The 27916-nt window shown below is 35.2% G+C and overlaps 1 protein-coding gene across 9 annotated transcripts in view; it reads right to left on the reverse strand.

Moving 5' to 3' along the window:
- Positions 1-27916, reverse strand: part of RAPGEF6 (Rap guanine nucleotide exchange factor 6) — a 190309-nt gene that overhangs the window by 130542 nt on the left and 31851 nt on the right. For all 9 annotated transcript variants that reach the window (XM_077911554.1, XM_077911550.1, XM_077911553.1 and 6 more), the window contains exons 4-5: positions 25627-25710; positions 7856-7925 (exon numbers count right to left, since the gene is read on the reverse strand). In XM_077911554.1, the coding sequence (XP_077767680.1) occupies positions 7856-7925; positions 25627-25710 (154 nt within the window). The remainder of the gene's footprint in view (positions 1-7855; positions 7926-25626; positions 25711-27916) is intronic.

A 27916-nucleotide genomic window follows, 5' to 3' on the forward strand; every position in this document is an offset into this window, starting at 1 on the left:
TTTTATTAGATTCTGTCACAATAGGTAATATAGTAGTCTTTCTCTCACATCTCTACCTTTGAGTCTTACCAACACATTTATGTATTTTAAACATTCATCACTGTTCCTTTCGGTGAGGTTTCCCTGGTTATTTCTCAGTTGGGTAAAATATCCTCTAGTGATTCCTTAAAAACAACTCATGGGTACCTAATTCCTTAAGTTCTTTTATGTTGAAAACTGTTTTTCCATAACCTTGAAAAGACAAATGTGGCTGACACAAAATCCTTAGTTCATACTTTTTCTTTTTTATTTTTTTTAAAGATTTTATTTATTTATTCATAGAGACACAGCTAGAGAGAGAGGCAGAGACACAGGCAGAGGGAGAAGCAGGCACCATGCAGGGAGCCCGATGTGGGACCTGATCCTGGGTCTCCAGGGTCACACCCTGGGCTGCAGGCGCACCAAACAGGCGCGCCACCGGGGCTGCTCTCTTTTTATTTTTTAAAGGCTGTTTCACTTGTGCCTTATTTTGGTTGTCCCAATGGATTTTTAGTATTTTTTTTTAAAAAAGAGTCTTTTAGAGAAAGAGCAAGTCCAAGTGGGGGAGGAGGGTGAGTAGAGGGAGAGAATCCCTAGCAGACTTCCCTTTAAGCATGAAGCTCTACATCGACATTGGATCATAAACCGAGCTGAAATCACAAGTCAGATGCTTAATTGACTGAGCCACCCAGGTGCTCCCTTGCAGTGGATTTTTAAATGTCTGAACCAATGCAATTCATTTGCCTTTGGAAATTATGTCGTATTTTTGCCTGCAGACATTAAGGATTTTTTTTAATCTTTGAAATCAAATAGTTTTATAAGGAAATGTCTTGGAAATGATCATTCTGGACCAATTTACCCAGTCCCCAGGAGAGCCTTCAGATGTGTAGATTTGAATCTTTTTTAATTTATAAACAATTTTTGTTAAATACTACTTTAAACATAGTTGCTTTCTATGGATTATTCTCTCCTGAGGTTCTTAAAATTAGGAATGTTATCCATTCACTGCCTATCTTCAATTTCCAGTATTTTCTCTAACATTTGTTTTATTCCAGCTTTGAGATATAATTCACTATAAGACTGTGCAAGTTCAAGATATTTAATGGGCTGGTTTGATAAATTTCTATATTACAAAATGATTATGACCACTGCCTCAGCTAGTACCTCTATCACATCACACCTTTACCATTTCTCTCAGCAACTTTCAAGTACATAGTATCTCTGACACATTTTTTCTTTCTTCTTTTTGTCATTTTCTTTTACTCAGTTTTTTCCCTACCTTTATTTGATTCTTAGTTTTTAGTTGACACACAAGGTTTTATTAGTTTCAAGTATACAACACAATCATTTGACAAGTTTATACATTTTGCTATGCTCAAATGTAGCTATCATCTGTCACCAAACATTATTAACATAATACCCTCAAGATCCATCCACATTATCACAAATGGCAAGATCTCATCCTTTTTAATATTCCATTGCATATATACCTTATATTCCTTATCCATTTGTCTATTGTCTACCAATGAACACTTAGGTTGCTTCCAACTCTTGATTATTGTAAATAGTACTGCAATAAACATAGGCAGTCATGTATCTTCTCAAATTAGTGTTTTTGTTTTCTTTGGGTAAATACCAAGTAGGAGAGTTATTGGATCATAAGATATTTTGTTTCTAAATTTTTTGAGGAACCTCCACACTGTTCTTCACATTGGTTGTACTAATCCACATTCCCACCAACAGTGTATGAGAATTCCTTTTACTCCACATCTTCATTAACCCCCCCCTTAATTTATTACCTTTGATTTTAGCCATTTTGACAGGTGATATCTTACTGTAGTTTTGATTTGTTCAATGCACCTTATTAAAGTTTGAGTGTGTTCTCCCTGGGGCATCCTGCAATTTATTTATTTCTAAAATAATTATTTTCTATGTCTTCCATTTCTTTACCGAGTATATACTCTTTTATTCCATTTTTCTTAATAATTTCTTTTCTTGGTTTTTGACTTTCTAATTTTACATTAAAAAAAATGTCATCGAGCAGCCTGGGTGGCTCAGTGGTTTAAGTGCCTGCCTTCGGCCCAGGGTGTGACCCTGGTGTCCCGGGATCGAGTCCCACGTCAGGCTCCCTGCATGGAGCCTGCTTCTCCCTTTGCCTGTGTCTCTGCCTCTCTCTCTGTCTCTATCATGAATATTAAAAAAAAAAAATGTCCTCAAATGATTAAAAATGTTTGTCTCTATAGTAAGGTCAGTTTCATCTGTGTGTTTGTTATTTGTTGTTTTTTTTTTTCTGGAGTATGGATGAATTTCCTTCAGTTGGTATGTAATGAATCTCTTCTTTTTTGGTAACTATATATACTTTTATTAATCTTCCTGTCTTATCTTTTTGTGGTACTGGGATTTTATTTTTTTTTTAAAAGACTTCTAGTTTAATAGGAAATTACCAAATACTCTGAGGTCCAGGTATTTTAGGATATTTTTTCTTTTTTGTCTTGGTGAGGGGAAAAAGCATTATGAGACTCTGATTTTATGCTCACCTTGTCTTGCAGGAACCTAAAACTTCTGACATGTTTTTCTTCTTCAACACTTAACTACTAAGGGGGTTTGCCTTCTTTTTACCTTTTATCTTAACCCTGAAGATAAACATTTAGAAGATGACTTTTGTAAATCACTACATTTTAAATGACTACCCTGTAAAACATGTTCTGTTCTATCATACATACACACCCACAATTTTAAAGTCAGGGTGCAGTGGCAGTGCAGATTAAGCTTAGGTCCACTTGGTAGCTTCTATCTTGTGTGTTTTCTGCAAATCTGCTTGGTCGGCCTTTGCTCACCACAAAGCCTTGGTGAGAGTTGGGAAAAGACAGTGTGTGAAAGATAATATGCTGAGAATTGGTGGGTTTTCTCTCCTTACAATTATTTTCTAAATCTGGCCTTCTCTGCCTTCAATCTATGCATGAATATGGTTTATATATAGATTTCTCTTACTCTTCTTGTAGCTCTGCACTGCCTCTGGAGGAAATGTTGGAAGACAGATAGTTAAGTGATTACTGTTGTCTTCGGCTACCCAGAGGAATGAGACCTAAAAGTTAAAATAAGGAACAAAAACAAATTCTATAAAGCAGGGCACCTGGATAGCCTAGTCAGTTAAGTGTTTGGTGACTAAAACTCAGGTACATGATCTCAGGGTCTAGAGATCAAGCCTTTTGTCTAGCTCCACATTCAGCAGGGGTTCTACTTGAGATTCTCCCTCTCCCTCTGTGCTTTCCCCCAGTGGTGCTCTCTTTCTCTAAAACAAATAAATCTTTAAAAAAAAAAATTCTAGGGATCCCTGGGTGGCACAGTGGTATGGCGCCTGCCTTTGGCCCAGGGCGCGATCCTGGAGACCCGGGATCGAATCCCACATCGGGCTCCCGGTGCATGGAGCCTGCTTCTCCCTCTGCCTGTGTCTCTGCCTCTCTCTCTCTCTCTCTCTCTCTGTGACTATCATAAATAAATTAAAAAAATTAAAAAAAATTTTATAAAGCAATACAGGATAAAAGTTCAGTAATATTGTCATGGGGAAGGTTTTTCTAATAATAAGCATGACGTTAACCAGAAACTTTTAAGAGGAAAACTCTACAGATAAAAACAAACAAAAAAACCCTAATGCAAAATTTATTTTAAAGAATAAATGATATATTTACAGCCTTGTATAAGCTCATTTATTAACAAAAAGCTCTTAAGAATAAGAAAGAATAAAAAAATAATAATCTGGGTCACTTGGGTAACTCAGTCAGTTGAGCATCAGACTCGATTTCACTTCAGGTCATGATTGTAAGACACTGAGATAGAGACCTGAGGTGGGCTCAACACTCAGCAGGTAGTCTGCTTAGGGTTCTCCCTCACTTTCTCTCTCTCTCTCCCCTCCCCCACGGTGTTCTCTAACATAAATAAACCTTACTAAAAAAAGAATCCAATTAGAAAAATGAGCATGACATATGACTATTAAGAAAAACAAATCCCCCTGAAGGCATATGAAAATATGCACAAGTTAAAATAAGGAAATTTCCGTATAGCATGTCAGATTAAGATGACTATCAGGTGATCAGAAAGATGCTCAGTAACACAAATTCCCAATCATTAGTGGAGTTATTAAAATTTGTACACAGAAACCATTTAAAACAACTTATGAAAACAAGAAACATGTATTTCTAACATTCATGCACTCAGACTAAATTCTTTCATGAATTTTAAATAATTTCAGCTAAAAAATACTGACGTACCAAAGATTTATACTTGTACAAAATATTTAATACATTTTAAGAAGTCAAAACATGTAGTATCAGGGTGCCTGGCTGGCTCAGTCAGTAGAACGTGTGACTCTTAATCTCAGGGTTATGAGTCCAATGTTAGACATGGGATCTACTTAAAAAAGATGTCATGGTGAAAAACTTAAAAGAAAAAATTCATACAATATTTTGATAAAATCTTTCATAAATCTCAAAAATAAAAATCTTAAAACTATTTTGTATTATTTTCTCATAACTTATAAAAGCTTTTTTCACTATGCTGCTCATCAATGAAATGTGGTTTGGAATTAAAAATTACCAACCAATCAGCAAATACTTGATGTTCAAAGTCATGAGTTCAAGCCCCATATTGGGCATAAACATCACTTAAAAAAAAAAAAAATTTATGTGATTCTTTGGTGATTTTCTAAGATTTTATATGTACACACGCAAATTTTTTCTTAAACATCTACATATAAATTGACCTCAAAATATATCAACATGAATTTCCTAAGAACGAAGACTTGGTTTCACATAATCCTAGTATAGTTCTTAAAATCAGGAAATTCCAGGGCATCTGGGTGACTCAGTGGTTGAGAGTCTGCCTTTGGCTCGGGTCATGACCCTGGGGTCCTGGGATCAGGCTTCCTGCGGGTAGCCTGCTTCTCCCTCTGCCTAAGTCTCTGCCTCTCTCTGTGTGTCTCTCATGAATAAATAAATAAAAATCTTAAAAAACAAAACAAAACAAAAAACCAGGAAATTCAGTACTATCTACTCTACAAGTATATATTCAAATTTCATCAATTGTGCCAAAAGCATCATTCATAGCCATAAGCCCTTCCACCTCCAGGATTTAATGTAAGATCAAGTATTGTGTTTATGTCTTTCTGCCTTTAATCTGAAATAGTTCCTTAGTCTTTCTCTATATTTTCTGACACTGGAATATTCTGCGTAATGGTCAATTAGTAGAATGTTTTCATTTTATTTTGTATGGTATTTTCTAATGACTAGATTCAGGTATGCATTTCACACAGGAAATTATCACAAAAGTGGTATTTTTGTCCTCATTTCATCCTATTAGGAATAGTAGTTTATCAGTTTGTGCCCATATTGATGGTGATAGCAATGATTTTATTATAGTGGTATCCTCCATGTTTTTCCCAATAGAAATTTGCTAATTTTTCTCTTCATAATGATTTGTGGGGAGATATATTGAGACTGTAAGTACTGTTTTCTCAAACACTAGCCCTCAAGTTTCAGCACTCATTAATGATTTTATAAAATCATTTTTTCTCTATTTGTTAGTATTTCAGTTATAGGGAAGAACGTCCCCTTCTCCCTTATTCACTCACTCGTATCAGGAGAATTTATAAATTCTTATATTATATATAGGGATACCAGTAATTACATTTTATTATTTTATTTTATTTTATTTTATTATTTTATTTTATTTTATTTTGATAGTCACAGATAGAGAGAGAGAGAGAGAGAGAGAGGCAGAGACACAGGCAGAGGGAGAGGCAGGCTCCATGCACCGGGAGCCCGACGTGGGATTCGATCCCGGGTCTCCAGGATCGCGCCCTGGGCCAAAGGCAGGCGCCAAACCGCTGCGCCACCCAGGGATCCCTACTATGAATTTTTATGTGGATTCTCAAATTGTCCCAGATTTGGGCAACAGGAGTCCCTTTAATCTGGTTCTTCTGTCCTTTTGCCAGGTCCCTAATGCTTCTCTGAGTGTTTTCTTAATTTTAGAATGGGTCCTTGAAACATTTTATACTTTGATATAGTTAAGTTATAAGGATCATACATTTGTAACATCTCAACAAATTATATGTATTTAAAATATGTGTATTTGTGCATGCTAATCCTCTAGCTAGCAGCACTTTCTACAACGTTAAAGGCAAGGAATTCTTAAACTACTCTGTTCAACTAAATACTGAATATGGAAATCAAGTTTCTTACCCTTACAGAAAGAAGGTAACAAGCAAAGAATAAAGGCCAGAATAAACTCTGGGTTTTAAACACAGATACAAAGAAATAAATACAGACACATGTATATATATGTGTATGGGTACATATACACTCACAGTGTTTTTTCTAGCTCTGTTCACAGACAGACCCTTTAAGCAAAAAGGCACCGGGAGCAATGAAAAACACTGGCAGCCTTATCTTGGCTTTAAATTCTATACCCCACTGAACAAGCAGATCTTCTTAGAGACTGGTCTGGGCAGAAAAACAGCCCTCCCTTTAACTTACAGGGAAAATTAACTTAATAATTTATAAGTGATTAATCTCTCTGTAATTTAATAACACTGAATACTTAACAGTGAATACTTAAAATGGTTCATAGTAAATTTTATGTTGTGTATTTTAATGCGATAAAACTAAGCAAACAAAAAAAAAGTATATGAGAACACTGAGGTAAAAAGCACTATTCTTTCCTGATAAAGCAGAAGAAATACAAATTATGTGAACTGACAAATAAATGAGAAAATCGGTACTGCCTGAGGCAGTTTTCTTGACGTGTCTCTCAATATATTTATTTAAAAGATAAAGAATTCTGAGGCCTTATATATGCTACTTATACTAACACTTGAAAAAAATAAACATAATGCACAGTCCAAGCCTTGAATAATCTTCAATTTAATTAACATTCACTGAATACTCACTAGTGCAGGCAGCACTCTGCAATACAATGGAAGACACAAAGCGGGTAAGATATAATTTTTGCCTTTTAGGAGCTAAAAATTCATTTGTTTATGAAATTTAGGACACTGAGTGCATGATAATGTAGATGATCCAGTTTGGGGAAGAGGTAACAAGAAACTAGGAAGATGTGAAGTTTGAACTCTGACATTAAAATGCTTCGTTAAGAACGCAACTTCACTTCTTAAAAATTTAAAATCAAATCATATGACATGATCATCTACAGGAAATGCTAGCAGTACAATGAGTCCATTCAATATAATTCTTTTCTAGTAAGGTCATCTCAGAACAAGGTAAATCAAAGTTGTGTTCTTGGTTCTTTTAATGCTAAAAAACAAAGTGAGATTTTCTAATATTTTATCAACTACCTGGATTTCTTAGGAATAAGAATTATTCCTTAATTATACTCTTAAAGTAATAATATTAAGATCTAAACCATTTCTTACTTGGATATAACTGTGTTGTCTCTTTTTCTCTAGCTTTCTCCCTCATGTCCAGAGCACAGAATATGGATATTCAAAGATTATTAACTAAATTAAGCAGGAAAAGAGAAAACACTTGAAAGGTCAGGGTTCCTTTATAAGGCCTTCATTTAAAATTTCTAGTTAGAAGTAGTAAAAGAAACTATCAAATTTGGAACATGGTAAATATAATTGTATAATTTTTCAAATCCTCTCAAGAATCAGAAAAAATTTAAAGTAGATAAAACCATATCAAATTTGATATATAGGTCTGATGCTACCCAATATGTTAAGTCACAGTAATGGAACCTCCTTAAGTGTTTAAAATCTTACTACATTTAAAGTTGAAATTGAAGCATTTCAAAAAAACAATGCAGCATTCTTTAAAATTCTTACCACAATCATTTCTGAAGGCTCTAATACAAGACAATCACATCCTCTTTTTCCTCCAAACTGCTTACCAAAACTATAAAAACAAAAGAACAATTTCTTTAGCAAAGATTATAGATAAAATATATCAATATAGGAAAAATAAAAAAGAACCCCCTCCCCAAACCCTAAATGTTAAACCAAGAAATTATAATTCTATCATTTATGTTAATTAAGATTTTCTTAAAAACAACCCAAAATACCTTTCCTCTTATTTGCCCTAACAGAAATGATCAACACAATTCTTTGCGAAAAATCTTTTAAAAATACATGCTTTTAGTCTCTAAAATTATAAAAGATATTGCCTAGTCTCAAATTTTGAATTTGGTATATAATGTTGAACTAGTGTAAAAACATCTAATAAAAAATGAAGCTACAACTATAGAATATTTTATGAAAATAAACTATTATATTTTGGAAGCGGTAATCAACAAAAGATAAAAAGAACTTAAAGGAAAAACATAAGGTCTTCATTTTAAAAGAGAAACAAAATGTTTTAAAAGGGATTGGGGTAGAATACTCGCTAATTATATATTAGACAAAATTTTAACATACTTTATTTGCAAACCACACTTAAAAGAAAATTATAAAAGCAATCTAAAATATTACATCAATGAAAATGAAGTACCATGGCCAATATCTAAAATATTACTATAAACTAATCAAATTGAAGAAACTTTGCCAAAAAGTAAACATAAGGAAATACAAGTCATTTAAAAAACACTATGCAATTTTATAGACTGGAAAAAGTGAATGAATAAAGTAAGTGACCTATTATCTACTTTTATGAGAAGGTTTCGTATTTTAAAAATGTCAATTCTTCACAAAGTATAATGTTACATACAAATATTAGTTCATAACAAGATCCTAAGGTGCCTCCTTAGTGCAGAAGGCAGTATGTTAGTCTTTTAACAAAATTTTAATGTCTACATATAATAAATTACTTCTGAAGATGAAAAAAAAATCACTTTTCTTTTTTCTTAAGCAGTACAACTATTTTCCCCCAAAACTCTTGACAGCATCTAATGCATAAAAAATTAAAGTAAATTTGTTTAAATTTCTTTCACTGAAGATAGAGTAACAGATACTAGATTTATTCTCTTAGCTAAAAAAGCAAGAAAATCAAAATACATAAACAGCACAGTTACAAGACACTGGAAAACAGGAAGGACAGGGCTGTGATCACTAAGAGAGAAAATAAAAAAACTAGGATGACCCCCCCCTCCCCACACAGTATTCCATTTTACCACCTACAGGAAATCTCTAGGCCATTTAGGTACATACCCTAGATCAGAATTAGCAGATTTCCTTCTCTATGTCTAGTATGTTCAAAAGTTTTATCATGAACAGGTTTTGGATTTTTTCAAATGTTTTGTTTTCTTTTTTTACTGCAATATGGTTTTTGTCCATTATTTTACTTATACACTATACTGTATTAGTTGATTTACAAATGTTTAAACCTTCTTGCATTCTCAAGATAACCCCAACTTATTCAGTTTCTAATACTTTATTAATATATACCTGGATTGAGTTTGCTGTAATCTTGTTAACAACTGCTGCATGTATGTTCATGAGAGATAAAAACGTGTGATTTGCTTTTCTTGTGATGTTTTTGTCTGTATTAGTGTCCGGTTAATATTGGATTCAGAATAGGTTGTAAGTGCTCCTCCTTTCTCCATTTTCCCAAAGAGTTTGCTCAGGATAAGTAGCAATGCTTTCTTAAATACTTGAAAACACTTAATAGTAATGCCATCTGGGCCTAGCTTTTCTTTGTGGTAATAAATATCATTATCAATTTAATTTCTTTACTTTTTATAAATACATTCAAAGTTTTTCAGTCTACTTATGGTAATGTATGTTTTTGTAAGATCTGCCCAATTTGTTATAAAGTGGCTCATAAAATTTTCAAATGCTTTTAATTTTTGTATTAATATCTCTTCTTTCATAACTGATTTTGGTAATATGTGTTTTCTCTTTTTTTAATATTTATTTATTTATTTATTTATTTATTTATTTATTTATTTATTTATTTATTTATTTCTGAGAGACACAGAAAGAGGCAGAGACATAGGCAGAGGGAAAGAATCAGGCTCCTTGCAGGGAGCCTGATGTGGGACTTGATCCCCGGACTAAAGGATCATGCCGAGCCAAAGGCAGACACTCAACCTCTGAGGCACCCAGTGTCCATGTTTTCTCTTTTTTAAATGGTCAGTCTATCCCAAACATTATTAGTGTTGCTGACCTTTTCCAAGAACAAATTTTTCATTTCTCCGATTATTTTCTATTGTTTTTCTGGTTTTTCTTTCATTGATTTCCACTCAAACTTCACTTCTATTTCAAATTTACTGTGCTATTCTTATTAATATGAAAACTCAAGGTGACTGAATTGAGACCATTCTTCTTTTCTCATGAAGGTGCTATAAATACTTAGCGTTGTAAATTTCCCTCTAAATTCCCCTTTTAGGGGAACCTCCGTATTTGTTACATATTCATTTTCATTCATTTCAAAACATTTTCTAATTTCTGCTGTCAACTCTTCCTTGACCTACGGTCATTTACAAAAGTGTTGTTTAAATTCTCACATTTATTCCTGGAACTGATTTATAATTTAATTCCAATATAATTCAGAGAATAAACCCTGAGTAATTTCAACCTTTTTAAATTTACTGAAACTTGTTTCACAGCCTAGAATATGCTCTATCCTGGAGAATCATCTATAAGCCAGAAAAAAAATGTATAAGATCAAAGTGGTAGTAGTACTTCTTAAGCTATTTATCTTTACTAATTTTTCAATCTAGTGGTTCTACCGATTATAGACAGTTTTGAAATCTCCAGCCATAAGAGTTCAATTTCTATTCATCTTTCCAATTCTGTCAGTTTTTACTTCTAGTATTTTAGGGTTCTATCATAGTTAAAACTGTTTTAGGTTCCTAATAGATTCATCCTTTTAGAACTATGAAAATTTACTCTTAGTCTCCAGTAACATTTTGGGTTTTATAGGAGATTTTGATTGATCAGGCTTCCCAATACACAGATATTTAAACACCAATTCTAAAGTTTATATGGACAGGCAAAAAGATCTAGAATAGCTAACACATCAAAGGACAAGAACTAAGTAAGAAGACTGACACTAACTGACTTTAAAATGTACCACACAGGTTCAGGAAACAGGACACTGTGATGCTGACTAAAAAAATAAACAAAGGTATCAATAAAACAGAACACAGAGCCCAGAATTAGAGTCCCATGAATATGTTCAACTGATTTTGACAAAGAAGCAAAAATAACACAATGCAGCAAAGACAGTTCTCTTCAACAAGTAGTGCTGGACAACTACATGTCAAAAAATGAATCTAGGACACCTGCGTGACTCAGCGGTTGAGCGCCTCCCTTTGGCCCAGAGCATGATCTGGAGTACCGGGATTGAGTCCCACATCGGGCTCCCTGCATAGAACCTGCTTCTCTCTCTGCCTGTGTCTTTGCCTCTCTCTGTGTCTCTCATGAATAAATACATAAAATCTTAAAAAAAAAAAAAAAAAAGAATCTAGATACAGATCTTATATCACATCTTCACTAAAATGAACTATATACCTAAATGTAAAACATAAAACCATTCGACTCCTAAAAAATACAGGGAAAATCTAAATGATTCTAGGAATGGCAGTGACCTTTTAGCTAAAACATCAAAGGCATGATACATGAAAGTGGTACGTTGAACTTCACTGCAATTGAAAACTCCTCTACAAAAGACAAAGTCAAGAGAATGAGAAGATAAGCCGCAGACCAAGAAAATATTTGCAAACAGTCCTTCTGAGAAAGGTTTGTTATCTAAGACAGAAAGACACAAAGAATTCTTAAAACTCAACAAGAAAACAATTAGAAAATGGGCCCAAGACCTTAACAGCCCACAAAAGAAGATACAAAGATGACAAGCACATGAAAAGCTCAACATCAGAAGTCATCAGGGAAATGCAAATTAAAGTAACGAGACATCACTACACCCTATAGGAATGGCTAACATCCAGTACTGACAAGACCAAACGCTTAATATGGTTGTGGAATAAAAGAAACTCTCATTCATTGCTGTAGGGAAATGAAATGGAACACTTTGGTAGAGTTTGGCAATTTCTTACAAAACTAAAAATACTCTTATTATATGGCCTAGTAATCATGTTACTTGGTATTTAACCAAAGGAGCTGAAAACGTTATGTCTACACTAACACATGCACATGGATGTTCATATCAGCTATTCAAGAGTCAACGGTAAATTTTTACAACTAATAATAAGACAAACATAGAATCGAAAATAGACAAAAGCACTGAGCAGATAATTCAACAAAGTATAGGAATGCCTAATAAGCACACGGAGAGATACACAAAGGGACCAGTCACTACTAATAAGCCTAATAAGCACATGGAGAGATACACAAAGGGACCAGTCACTACTGAAATGCACATTAAAATCACACTAAGATGCTATTAAGCACACACTGAAACTGTAATAATCAAATACCGTCAACAGCAAGTGATAGATAGACTACGGAGAAACTAGATCCATTATACAATGCTTGTCAGAATGTAAAAGTATATCCTCTTTTAAACAATTTTGTCCTTTTCAAAAGCTAAGCTAATTTTGTATGCTTGTTATACAACAGAACAATTCCACTATATTTGGATATCTACAAATGTAAACACATGGTCCATATAAAGACTTGTGAGCGAATCTTAACGTCATTACTTATAAAAACTCCAAAACTGGAACAATAAATAATTTCTAATTTTTCAAAATTTTCATCTTTTGGTAAATGGCTAGACAAAATGTGGTATCTTTCTAGAATCCAGTACAATTTAATACTTAAAAAAAAAAAAATGAGTGTGTTACAACTGGCATGTGCCCAAACATGGATACATCTTAAAAACGTTACTCTGACAAAAGCCAAAAACCAAAAGCCATTACTTCTAAATAATGCAGAAAGCAGATCATGTTAACTGCAAAAGAGCATGAGGGAACTTTTTCAGGCAATGAAAGTCATCTGTAACCGTGATGCACCAATGTATACATTTACTATAAATTATTCAACTGTGAAGTTAAGATGGGTGAATTTTATGGTATGCAAATTATACTCCAATAAAGCTATTTTAAGAAAACTGTCTAAGAAACAGAAGAAAATCTTTACAAACTTGGAGTAGGGAAAGATTTGTTGGAACATATAAGTACTACAAATAAATCCTTAGAACTTTTTAACAATTAAAGAAGTCACTACTGAAAACTGGAAAGGCAAGAAACAGTTCAGGAAACGTATTTGGAACAACAGATACAAAAGTATCTATCTTATAGTGAATTTTTATGCATGATTGATAAATAACTCATTTAACTCAAAAGAGAAAACCTCTAAAGGATTGAACCAACTTTTCACAAAGGAAGATTCATGAAAGGTTAATAACTACATGCAAAAAAGCTGACAGCATTATCACAAAAATGTAAATTAACACCACAGTGAGGTCCATTTTATACAGATCCATTTTATACAGACCAGAATAGCTAAAATCAAAGACTAACCACATCAAGCACTGAAGAGGATATTGAGCAATGTGAATTCTACAAACTGGTGGTGGCATTATAAATGGCACAAAATTCGACAAAATATTTGGCAGTTCTTTTTAGAAGTTAAGCATGACTACCGTGCAGCTCAGCCACTGAACTCTAGGTATTTACTGGGAAAAAAAAAAAAAAAAAAAAAAAAAACCACAAGTCCATATAAAGACTTATACAGAAAAGATTGTAAGTACTTTATTTGTTAGAGAAAAAAATTAGAACCAATCTTAATTTCTTTCAAAAGTAGAATGTATAAACACACTGTGCTATATACATACAATGGGATACTAATGAGCAATTTTACAAAATGAATCATCAGTATACACAGCAACATGAAGGCATCTCTAAAACATTATGCTAAGTGAAATATTTTAAAAAACAAAAACTGTACAACATATTGTTCCATTTATGTAAAATAGTAGTAAATGATATCTATATACCAGAAAGTACAACAGTGGTTGGCTGATGATGAGGATGCAATAAAGTGTAGATAAAAACTGACAACTAGGTAAATGTCATCTATAAAAAATTTAGATCTATGGATATACTTGGTGAAAAAGTGAATGCTTCTACCTTCCCATCCTAAAATCCCCTTCTAGACAGAACAATAAAGGATGTCTGCTCTCAGTACTTCTCTTCAACACTGTCCTTTCTTCCCAGGGGAGTAAAGCAGAAAAGGGGGGGAGGGTATGTTTTAATTAGAAAAAAAGAAAACCATCAAATCAGTAGACAACAGATAGAAAATCCTATAGAATCTGTAAGACAGCTATTGGAATTAACATGTGAAGTTAGTAAGGTTACAAGATATAAAATCAACACATACAACACCTTAATACTGAAGACTACAGAAGACTGCTGAGAGAATATTACACAAAATTGTTGACCTAAATAAACTGAGTGATGTACCTTGTTCATGGTCTATAAGAATCAACCATTAAGATATCAATATTACTCAAAATGGTGTACAGATTTCAGTGCATTTCCAATCAAAATCCCAGGCTTTTCTCTTTTTGTAATTAATAAACTGATTCTAAAATTTGTCTGAAATTGTAAAGAACTTATAATAACCCAAACAATTTGACAAAGCCAGGAGGACTCAGACATTTTGTGATTTATCATAAAGCTAAAGTCATCAGGATAATGTAAGCAGTGGTACTACACAGAAAAATACATCAATAGAAAAAAAAATCAATGAAATAAATTAAATAGTTGGGAAATATACCCAAATGGTCAATACAACTTCAACAAAGATGCAAAGGTAATTCAGAGAAAGGATAGTTTTGTCAACAAATGGTGCTAGAGCAATTGAATATCCACAGGTAAAAAGATGAAATTAGATCCACATACCATGCTGTGTAAGAAAACCAGCTAGCTACAAATAGCTCACAGACCTAAATATATCATAGCAAAATCTGAAACTATACAGGTTCTGGAAGAAATTATAGAAAAAATTATTTGTGACATTGGGTTAACCAAAGATTTCCTACATACAACAAAAGTACAGTCCTTAAAGAAAAAAACCTGATAAACTGAACTTCATCAAAATCAAGTTCTTCTGTTCTCTGAAAAGCAATTAATAGATGGAAAACAATCCACAGACTGGAAAATATTTGTCAGGTATACATCTGTTGAAGGAACTGTGTAGGGCATGAAGAACTTCTGGAATTAAAAAATAAGAAATCATACAACTTTACCATCCTGCCCAAATAGGCAAATGATTCAGAGACACTTCATAAAAGCCATGTTACTGACAGGTAACTATAATGAAAAGATGCTCACCATCACTAATATTTAGTGAAATGCAAATTTAAACTATAATCAGCTACTATCACATACCCATGAGAGTATGGAACTTAAAAAGATTGACCTTGAGGATGCCAGGTGGATCAGTCAGTTCGGTTAAGAATCAGATTCTTGATTTCAGTTTAGGTCATCATCTCACAGTCAGGGGATCAAACTCGGGAGACTGCCTCCTCACTCAGCAGGGAGTCTGCCTCAGATTCTCTCTCTCCCTCTACCTCTGCCCTTCCCTACCCCACCTCCCCCTCATATGCTCTTTCTCTCTCTCTCAAAAAAGACTGACCTTACCAAGTGTTTGTGAGGATGTGAGGAGACGTAGTGGAACAACTAGCATTCTCACATACTGCTGGTGGGAATGTAAAATGACAACTTTGGGAAATAGCATGGCACTTAAAAGGTTAAATATTCCTCTGCCACATAACCAAGCTATTCCAAAATAAATATACATATATACTTACATATCCAAAATAAAGTATGTGTCCACATGAAGACTTAAAATCCATTATCTTCCCATGTATTTTACTCAGAAGGTATGAAACCATATGTCCATCTAAAGACTTGTACACAAATGCTGATAGCATCACAAGTCAAAAATAATCAAAAACAGGAAATAACCCAAACGTCCATCAGTAGGTAAATTGCAAACAAAGAATGGTATATCCATACAAAAGAATACCGCAATAAAAAGCAATGAAACATATGAAATATGAATGGATCAGGATAATGTGATGCAAAAAGAAATCCTGCCATTTCATGGATGAAGATGGATGAACATTGAGGGCATTATGTTGAATGAAATAAACCATACACAGAAAGACAAATACTATATGGTATCACATGCAGAGTCCCAAAACCTTTTTTTTAAAACCTGATTTCATAGAAACATTGACTAAAATGGCGGTTGCCAGGTACTCAGGGTAAAGGAAATTACAGTGATTAAGGTCAAGGGGAACCAATTTTCAGATGCAACAAGAGTAAGTTCTGGTGATCTAATGTACAGGATAGTGTCTTAAAAAAAAAAAAAAGAAATGAAATATTGATACATTCTACAACAGGGATAAACCTTAGTAATTTTAACAAGAATTTAACAAGTGTGAGAAGCGAGCCAAGAAAAGACTATATATATTTTGTGCTTCACCTTAAATAAAACTTTAGAAAATGTCATCTACGGTGATGCTCCCCCCGCAAAAAAAATTAATCCCTGGGGACCAATGGAGGGAGCAAGGATGGATGAAGGAGAATGTTTACAAAAGGGCATGAGCAATTTTTGGGGGGTGATGGATATGTTCATTACCTTTATTAGAGCAATGGTTTTACAGGTGTACACTCACACCAAAATTTATCAAACTGTGTATTTTAAGTAAGTGCAGTGTGCTCTACATCAATTATACCTTAATAAAGTTACTTTTAAAATAATTAAGAATGTGAAAACGCAAGCCAAAAATGAGACACAGTATGTGCAAAAACCTGTCACTTCGTATCATGGAATGTATTAAAGATTCCCACAAAAAAAAAAAAAAAAAATCAAGACAAACAGCTCAACTTTAAAACAGGCAAAAAAAATTTTACAGATACTTCGTGAAAGAATATGGAAATAGCAACCAATAAACACAAGAAAAAGCACTCAATTTCATTAAGCAGGAAAATTAAAATGAAAACCACTTCACAGTGACAAGAATAGCTAAACTAAAAGACGATAATCACATGTTGGTGACTGGGTAGGAAGAGAAACAGAACTTTTATATGTTGCTTGTGGGAGTTTAAAATGGTACAACGCTGTGGAATGCAGTTTAGTAGTTTCTTGTAAATAGTTTCTCTATTAAACTTCAAGACACACTATAAAGCTACTGTAATTACAACAGTGTGGTATTCAAGCAGGGACAAACAAAATCTAACTGAACAGATTAGGAGCCCAGAAATAAGCACAATATGTGGATATTTGTTTTTTAAAAAAAATGTGGGACTGAATGAGAATGAGAAAAGGATATATAGGAAACCATATGGAAAACTGAGTATGATAGTGTTGCAGTCAGCAATATAGGATACAGGCACATCCTGTGAACCAACAATTCTCTGCTACATAAATGCATGCCCATGCGCATCTGATGTACAAGAATGTTCACAGATGCTTTACTTCTAAGAGCCCTCCACTACATAAACAATGTAATACTAATATGTAAGAATTTATTAACTCTAACTACATGGATGAATTTCATGAACAGTGGGCCAAAGAAGCTATACACAAAAGAACAGTGTATGATTACACTCATATCAAGTTAAAAAGTAAAAAAAACAAACAAACAAACTATAGTGTTAAGGTGTGGATACAGTCCAGCTAAAAGTCTACAGATATTAAAGACTAATTAAATTTTTTTAAATGTTATTTTTGGTGGGAATGGGGGAAAGTAGAAAAGCTGATTTGAGAAAAAACCGTAGGCTGCCTCCATAGTACTGACAATGTCCAACTTCTTGATCTGGGTAGCAATCACAGAACTTTTCCATCTACAGTAACCTCACTGATTTGCAAATTTAGGTCATCTGCACTGTTGCCATTTGTTTCAAAATAAAAGAGTTCAAACCAAGGAACAATGTTCCTCTTTTGGTCAAAAATACAGGAAAAAAAATTTTCACATATGTATTAAAAAAAAAAATCACACAAAGACCTTAATAAAAGTGGTTAGCTATCTATGCAGATGGGTTAAATGGTGGGGATGACAATAAAAGTGGGAATGGTAATATTTAAAGCACCATTTGTAATACCATTTTGACTTTTGGATGGTACAAATTTACTTGTCAAAAGATTATTTTAAAAAGTACATCTTCAGGGTAGCCCGGGTAGCTCAGCGGTTTAGCTCTGCCTTCGGCCCAGGGCGTGATCCTGGAGACCGGGGATCGAGTTCCACGTTGGGCTCCCGGCATAGAGCCGGCTTCTCCCTCTGCCTGTCGTTTTCTCTCTCTCTCTCATGAATAAATAAATTTTTTTTTTTAAAAAAGTACATCTTCAGAAAAAGAACAATGCTATTTACAGGGCTATTTAAAGATGATAACCTTACCAACCCCAAGACTAGCAGAGTGCCCGACACATGCAGGCACTATATGTTTACTAGACCAATTAATACCTCAGTACTAGAGATATTCTAACTTCAATGTCTGTTTCCTTCTTCATCTGTAGAATCCATTTTCACAACTGACTCTCCAAGTTTTCTTTACTTGTCAAACAACCGTGTGGCCCTTTCCAAACAAAGCAGTCATCCCAAAGTAAATCAGTCTTTTTTGTCTTGATGCTACTGTCTTGTAAAATGATAATCAATACTTATTTGCTCCATAAATGAATATTTGAATGAATAAATGAAACACTTATATTTTATTTGAAAATCACACACAATAAAGTCCTTGCTTTGTTGAGCTATAATCAGATTTTACTGTGGCAACAAAAAAGTGAAGTCAATACCAGAAAAAAACTAAATTCTTTCAGAAGACATTGAAATTTCAGATTTCATTAATTACTTATCTACCTATAGTAAAATGTAAAAAAACTTGTATTGATAAATTACATATAAGGAGCACTTAAGTGGCTCAGTCAGTTAAGTGTTTGCCTTCAGCTCAGGTCATGATCCCAGCGTCCTGGAATCAAGCCCTGCAGCAGACTCCCTGGTCAGTGAAGAGCCTGCTTCTCCCTCTCCCTCTTCTGCTCCCCCTGCTTATGCTGTCAAATAAATAAACAAAATCTTTAAAATAAATAAACAAACTCAAATGGCCTGCTCTCCGTGAAGTTTCCTGGAGTTTCATACTTTGAGGTTGTGACAAGATATCCCCTCCAAGAGGACATACAAGTTCCTGCACTTTATGCCACCTACCACAAAGAGAGAGGCACAATGCTTGGTTAGTTTTTTTGTATTCTAGAGGTAACATACATTAAGTGTGCTACTTTGACCCATATTCAAAATCACCCACAAGGGCTAGCAAATCCAAAATGGAGTATAAGCCACTGTGCCATCTGGGTCTTATGAACCAGCATATCCAATGGTACCCCCTGTGTCTGCTACAAATACAGATGCTCTGTAGAGCATCTCCCAAGCACTAATATGAGAATGACAGTGATGTCTATAATTTCTCTTACATTTATGCCATCTTCTGCAAATATTTATCATACTTTTGAGAAACAAGTTATGCCTTGCGAGTGGGCCTTCATAGATGCTGAATGCCAAACTACAGGACACCAGGCGACAATACCGCATGAACTCCCTATTATGAACTGCTGTAATTAGCCACAACTGTTGAGCAGGGGCAGTAGCAATCTATTATCAAATAAATATGGTATGTAAGAGACTGAGTTTACCCAGGAGCAAACAGGTAGATCAGACTCCTTCAACATCAACTCCTCTTGCAGCATTTCCTCTAACTCAATCCATGCCTATGCCTACCTGGGGAGCTCCTTATGACCAGTTAACTCAGGAAGAACAACCTTGAGCCTGTTTCATCAGTGAGTCTGCACACATTGGTACCACTCAAAAGTGGACAGCCCAAGTCACTCAGGGGTGACAGTGAAAGAAGATGGTAAGTAAAGGAAAATCCTCCTATGGAACAGAACTTCAAACAGTACATTCAGATGTCCACTGTGTCTGGATTGAGAGATAGCCAAAATTGTTGACTGAAACAGATTCATGGGCAGTTACTAATGGTGTGGTTGAATGGCCAGGGATCTGGAAGGAACAGGATTGGAAGACTGGTAACAAGAAGTCTGGGAAGAGGTATGTGGAAGGACTTCTTTCAGAATGGGCACAGACTCTAAAGATGTCTGTGTCTCCTATGAATGTCTAAAGGGCATGCACTGTGAAGTAGATTTTTAATAAAATCAAGTGAACAAAATGGCATGCTCTATGGAAGTCAATCAAACTCCTTTCCCAGCTACACCAGTGCTTGTTCAATGAGACAATGAATCAAGTAGCCATAGTGGCAGAGACGGAGAACATGCAGGGGTTCAACTGCTAATGTTATTGCTGGGAAGCTAATCTGTGAACCTTAGAGATCAACACTGAGTCTCTGATATGGCACCACTCCTTGGGGGGACCAGTCAGCCACCCTGGAGGCAGATTACGTGCAATGGATTTTTTTCTGTCATGAAGGAGACAGATATTTGTCCTCACTGGAATAAATATGTATTCTGGAAATGATTTGCCTTCTATGTCCATGCTTCTGCCAGCACTACTATCCATGGGCTCACTATATGCCTAATCTACCATCTTGGCACTCTAGACAACATTATTTTTTATCAAGGCACTCATTTCACAGCAGACTAAATACAGAACTGGTTTCTGTCTTCCCCAACAGCCAGAATACATAGGCCTGACATTCAAGGCATGGAAATAAGAGTGGCTTTTTTCACTGTTACACCTAGTAAGTTGTTCACAGATTTTTCACTTCCCAGCCAAAAAACTTCTCCTGGTTTGAGACTTAGTGCCCGACAGAATATTGCTTCTACCAGGAAACACAATGATTCCACTGAATTAAATACTTTCACCTGGCCGCTGAACCAAAACGCAGGGAAAGGGGTTACTGTAATGGCCTGAGTGACTAATTACAATCACAGGGGTAATTGAATTGCTGCACAAAATGGGGACCAGAATGACATCTGAAGCCCAGGAGAATTTCTTAGGTTTCTTGTTTTACTTCCATGTCCACTACTTAAAATCAACGGAGAGGGATCCCTAGGTGGCTCAGCAGTTTGGCACCTGCCTTTGGCCCAGGGCGTGATCCTGGAGTCCCGGGATCGAGTCCCACGTCGGGCTTACTGCATGGAGCCTGCTTCTCCCTCTGCCTGTGTCTCTGCCTCTCTCTCTCTCTAACTCTTATGAATAAATAAAATCTTAAAAAAATAAAATCAATGGAAAACTGCCACCACCACAACCACCACCACTACAACAGGCCAGGACATTTAAGGACCTCTCAGAAATAAAATTTTTGTTCATATCATCAGGAAAGGACTCAGAACAGATCAAAATCTGGCTTAGGGCAAAAGTACCGAATGGGTAGTAGAAGAAGGAAGTCAGAGGTACCAACTACAACAGCCTTGTGGTCATTTACAGAAACAAGGAATATAAGAACTTTTCATATTTTCCCTTTGCTTACTGTATATGTCTGTATTTGTGTGTAAATACTAGTCATTTTCTTCTTCTTCTCTCTTCCCTGTATTTATTTCATAGATCTTTTGTTTGAAGTAAACTTTAAAAGGTTGTCTTTAGTTAGCAAAATATTCAGAAGCACTGTGATCAAGTTGTAATTCATATAGCTAGTGACGACTATTAGAACTGTGCATCTTCTTATTCTGGGGAGAGGGTAAGAAATTCTTCACTTGTACAAAGGACAGCTATCTCTTGTAAGGCGGAAACAATTTTGTTGTGGGATGGAAGTTCAAACATGTTTAGAAGCATTCATATGGAAGCTAAGTAGCCAAGGGAGTAGACTATGCCAATTACTGACTGCCTTTCAATTGCAAATATATTGTTTCTCTTAAAAAAAGATTTATTTAATTTAAAGAGCATGTGTCTGTGCACATGCAAGTGTGGGGAGGGGAGAGGGAGAGAGAGACTCCCAAGCAGACTCTCCTGTGATCTCAGAGTCCCATTCAGGCTCCATGTCATAACCCTGAGATCATGACCTGAGTTGAAAACAAGAGTCAGAAGCTTAATCAACTGAGCCACACAGGCATCACTATTCACTCTCAGTTTCAAAATCTACTTTGTAATTAAGGATCTAGATTCAATGTTCTCCTTCTGCCTGCTGAAAATGTTAAAGCTTTGTCAGTAGAGGGTGCTAGTAGAACAATGCAATTGAAAAATCATCTTGGGGGGGGGGGTGAAGAAAGGAGGAAGCATGTGCATTTGTGGGGGAGGGGGGACAAAGGTAGGTCCTGTCCTCAGCCTCAGGGCTCAGCCACACCCAGTAGGGGGAGGGGAGGTTCAGTCCTGGTCAGCAGTTCCCTTCCTGCTAGCCTTGACTCTGACTGTGTACCAGCTCTGGCCCAAGGCAACAAAGTTAATTTCTCCACTATCTACTGGGCTACAGCGGGCACATTTCCAACAAGATCTAAAAACCAGTTTTGGGGATAGGGCCCCTCTTTCAGGTTTGTTCTTTCCCTGGATATTCTCCCTTAGCTCTTTTATCTTTCTCAATGCCTAATTTCTTAAAATAACAATTTTTTAAAAAATTAAACTGTCCCTGTTCAAATTACTGTGTGGTTTCTATCTTAAAGGGTGTAAGTATGTTTTTCTAAAGATTGTATTTACTTGTTATTTATGGGAGACAGTGAGCACAAGAGGGGGTAGGGGCAGGAAGAACAGAAAAGCAGACTTCCCCAATAAGCAGAGAGCCCTCCATGGGGCTCAATTCCAGGATCCCAAGATCATGACCTGAGCCTAATGCAGATGCTTAACTGACTGAACCACCTAGGTGCCCCAGTAAGGGGAATAAATATTTTTAAATTTAGAGAAACAGACTATATTTTTATGAACTACAATACTATATCACTCCTTCTATACTTAGTAGTGTTCATTTTCTGTTGGGATCATAATGATCATATCCCAATGCCATTATACTATAATAATTAATATTAACAGACACCCAAAATTATTTAATATATGCTAAGCATTATTCTAAGTTTATTTGAAGTGATTAAGTCTAACAATCATCTTACAATGACCTATTACAAATATATGCCGAATGTAAAATGTAAATGCTCTACTCAGAATTGCTCTTTAAGTTTTAAATTTTCACTTTTTAAGTAATCTCTACACCCAACATGGGGCTGGAGATCAAGAGTTGCATGCTCAACCAACGGAGCCAACCAGGTGTCCCAAAACTTTTCTTTAAATAATGAGGGGATCCCTGGATGGCTCAGCAGTTTGGCGCCTGCCTTTGGCCCAGGGCGTGATCCTAGAGTCCTGGGATTGAGTCCCACTTCAGGCTACTGCATGGAGCCTGCTTCTCCCTCTGCCTGTGTCTCTGCCTCTATCTCTCTCTGTGTCTCTCATGTATAAATAAATAAAATCTTTAAAGATAAATACATAAAGATATAAAACTCATACGTTTCTATTATTTAAAAATTAAGCTTCACTGTCTCGATCACTAAATAGTGATGAATTATTATGGCTGATTAATGGCTAAAGAAAGTCTTAAGTGTTGACCATCCATCACAGCAGACAAGAATGAGAAAATATTTAAAAGAATAATACTAATATTTCTAAAATTTTACTATACTCTTTCATTCCAACTTACTGTTTCAGTGGCTAACTTACTATAAATCCATTAATGTGGACTTTAGAAAAACAGAGAGAGGGATCCCTGGGTGGCGCAGCGGTTTGGCGCCTGCCTTTGGCCCAGGGCGCGATCCCGGAAACCCGGGATCGAGTCCCACATCGGGCTCCCGGTGCGTGGAGCCTGCTTCTCCCTCTGCCTGTGTCTCTGCCTCTCTCTCTGTGACTATCATAAATAAAAAAATTAAAAAAAAAAAATTAAAAAAAAAAAAGAAAAGAAAAACAGAGAGAAAAAACAAGAGCCAAAAGGCTTACAACCAAGAACTACTATGTATTTTATTTGTAAAAATAGGAGACATGTTTTATTCTACTAGTCAAGAAGCACAGATTTTTTTTTAATATTCATTTATTTGAGAGAGTGAGAGAGAGAGAAAAAGAACAGGACCAAGGAGAAGGGCAAAGGCAGAGGGAGAGGCAGAGTCCCTGCTCAGTGGGAGCCTGACAACCTGGGGCTTGATCTCAGAACTCTAGGATCATGACCTGAGCCAAAGGCAGAAGCTTAACCACCTGAGCCACCCAGGTGCAAGAAGCACAGACTTCTTCTTTTTTAAAGATTGTATTTATTTATTCATGAGAGACAACAGAGAGAGAGAGACAGAAACATAGGCAAGAAGGAAAAGCTTGGGCAGCTTGGGTGGCTCAGCGGTTTAGTGCCGTCTTCAGCCCAGGGCGTGATCCTGGAGACCCGGGATCGAGTCCCACATCGGGCTCCCTGCATGGAGCCTGCTTCTCCCTCCGCCTGTGTCTCTGCCTCTCTCTCTGTCTCTCTCTCTCTCTGTCTGTATGTCTCTCATGAATAAATAAATAAAATATTAAAAAAAGATTGTCATTGTTTAAAAAAAAAAAAAAGAAGGAAAAGCTCTTCCTCACCAAGGAAGAGCCTGATGCGGGGTGATCATGACCTGAGCCAAAGGCAGACACTCAAAACACTGAGTCACCCAGGTGCCCTGAAGCACAGACTTCTTAATCAAAGGCCAACCATAGAAAGTTTCAGGACCCCAAATAGGATTTTAAAAATGTCATCAAAAATGAGATGCCCATACCATCTACCAAGACTATAACTGGATATTTAAATTTAGCAGTTTTGTTAACTAATAGCTGCAATTAAAAGCCCTACTTTAAAAGTCTAAAAATCTCAACATTATTGGAAAAAGTCGGTAAAAAATTACATTTTTATGTCACCAAATTTTAATATGAGGCCCCAAAAATCTTAAGAATTAGAGAACAACAACAACAAAAAGAATTAGAGAACAAATTCTCAAAGAATGCTACATCTGACCATTTTTCCAACCACTCTTCTTGTTTTACAAAATAATTATGATGGTGATAATTAACAATTACTTATAACAGCCAGGCACTGGTCTAAGAGTTTTTTATATATATATTAACTCTTTTATTCCTCAAAACTAGTCTATGAAATAGATTCTATTAGTGTCCCCATTTCACAAATGGGGAATTTAAGTAAGTTGCCCAAGAAAGAGTAGAATACAGACATGAACTCATGCAGTCTGGCTCTCAACTGTTAAGGTTTACAGACTTCTGTTGAGAGCTTTGAGTGGTAGATTGCTAAAACCTTACAGAGATATTTCAAGTAGGTACTATTATACTCATTTTACAATTAAATTTTGTACAAAATCATATAAATAGTTAAGTGAGAAATCAGGACTTTGATCTAGTTTACCTTACTCTAAAAACCATTTTCTTATATTAAAATACATCACCCTCTCTATAACCGCTATTAATAGCAACACACCCAGAAACCATCAGATAAAATCCCATATAAAACTAAAGATCAAATAAAAGATACTATGTCATGACGTAAACTTAAAGATTACACCCTCAGAAATATGAAATATCATCTCTATCCTATTTCCAGTAATACCAGCAAACAAACACATTTATAAAATATATCACCTACTGAGAGAAAATATACATCCTACAGAAAAAAGTTTAACATAAGAGAGAAGATAAATAGTTGTAATTTTAACTTTGCCTGCCACATACTCTAAGGCAGTAAATGTAAACGTACCTGCATGGAGGCAAGACCATGGAGTCTTTCATAAGCACAGATCCAGAAAGCAGAATATACCAACATCTGGCAACAGTTTCTGAACTGTTAAATAAATTAATGAGTAAATCAATGTAAGCATTCACATGTATAGGACTCAAAATAAAAAATATGTAACATGATTCAATATAAAATATGTAACATGAAATATATTCTAATATCATAAATCATTAAAGATCAATGTTATTTTAGGATATATTGACTGCTGCCAAAGGTTTTTACAGACCATGTTCCCATGAGAAAATTGTAATCACCACTTTAAGATACAGACTTCAAAAGTATATGGTTATTAGCTCAATTTCATTAATTATATCATTAGCTTCACATTCTTCATTTTTGTGTAGTGGATCATAACATTTGATGAAGACGGCAACTTAAATATTGTACTACATCTACATATCATAAAATCCTATTTTGATAACTTTTATATGTATTACAGATATTATTCAGAAATCACAAGTTCATCTATGTTCTATCTTCACTGACAACTATAATGTTAATTATGATCTATTTATTTCTTTTAAATTTTATTCTGACATAAAATGCCTACCAAATATTTCCTTTTTATGTGTTTGAAAAATAAAAGGATACCAGATGACTTAATCTATTAGCATTTGCAGTGAGTTAAATCTCTACTGGAAACCCAGAATCTTGTTAGTTGTTAGTATATAAACTGATCTTTCTCACAAATATTTTTATTTACTGAACCCAAGGCTTTAATTAATTCCAGTATGTAAAGGGTTCTAGTAATATAAAACAAATCATTTCTGTGACCTGGAGAACTTTTTATCTATCTAGCTGTTTATCTGACATGTCAACTTGAATATCTAACAGAGAACTCAAACTCAACAAATTCACAGTCTACCTATCATTTCCTTCAAGTTTGTATCTTTTCCAGTATTCTCTGTTTTCATTGAATACCACCACCATTGATCCAGAAACCTAGGCTTCTAAAACATTCCACCATAGCACCCAGGGTAAGCTTTCTAGGTCAATCCTATTATTCACCATGAAAAGGAAAAATTGTCAACTTTCCAGTAGGTACTTTATTTATTCATTTTTTAAAAAAAGATTTTATTTATCTATTTGAAAGAGGGAGCGTGCATGAGCAGGGGGAAGGAAAGGGGGAGAAGTAGACTCCCCATCAAGCAGGGAGACCAACATGAGTCTGGATCCCAGGACCCTGAGATCATGACCTGAGCCAAAGTCAAAAGTCAGCCAGTTACCCAACTGAGCCACCCAAGTGCCTCTCCAATAGGTACTTTGAAGTTTTTTAAATTTCTTCAAATCTTCATTGAAGGAATATGTAAATGGCTGCACATCTACTTAAGGTTCTTTGTTTAGAAATCCGACTTTCTTATTTTTGTGAAATATAACTTAAAAGGAGGAATAAAATCAAAGAAACAATTTGCAAAAAATTAAGACAGAAGAAAGTTGTAATTGGATGTCACCACAAGCCTCCAATTTTTATCCTACTCAGCTGAAGTGGTCACAAAGTTGTCAGTATTCTAAGTGTAGGAAAAATTCTGAAGTTCACTTTCACCACAAAAAGAACCATGCCAGTCCATGAATAAGAAACTGTTCAGACCTTGAAAAAAAAAAAAAAATCTCCCTCAGAGCATGGTTTGGCAACACATCTGGCTACGTAAACCCAAGGAAGGTAAAATGCTTTCGTGTGGGCCATTCTATCTTTCTCTGGGTAAACACCTCTAGCCCAGAGAAGAAAAGCAAACTTAATCTTGTGATATCTTATTCATTCAAAAGCTTCAGATGCTCCTAAGACCAAAAAAAAAAATCTTAAGATAGCCTCCACCTGCTTCTCCAGATTCCTCACCTGCTGTTTCCTCTTCTTTCCTCATGGTGCTTGAACACATGGGTTTACTTTCCCTTTTTCTACCATGCTGCTTCACAGTTCAGATCAACTATACATACTCTTTTCTCTGCCTCCCCCAATCTCTTGAACCTAAATTCTCCAGTTAACTTCCACGTTCTTTTTAAAGAATGTAACTCTTAATATTTTTAAAATAGTTTATTGAGGTATAATTTAAATATCATAAATGCACCCATTGTAAGCACACAATTCAGTTTTCATGAAATTTAAAAGAACTGTGCAAGATCACCACAGTCCAGTTTTAGAACACTTCTTTCTGTTCCTAACCAATAACATGCTCTGTCTCTATAAATGTGGCTTTCCTGGACAGCTCATATAAATGGGATCATATAATATATGGTGTTTTTTTCTTGCCTCTTC

Source organism: Canis aureus, chromosome 10 (assembly GCF_053574225.1).
Source record: "Canis aureus isolate CA01 chromosome 10, VMU_Caureus_v.1.0, whole genome shotgun sequence".
Classification (NCBI taxonomy): Eukaryota; Metazoa; Chordata; class Mammalia; order Carnivora; family Canidae; genus Canis; species Canis aureus.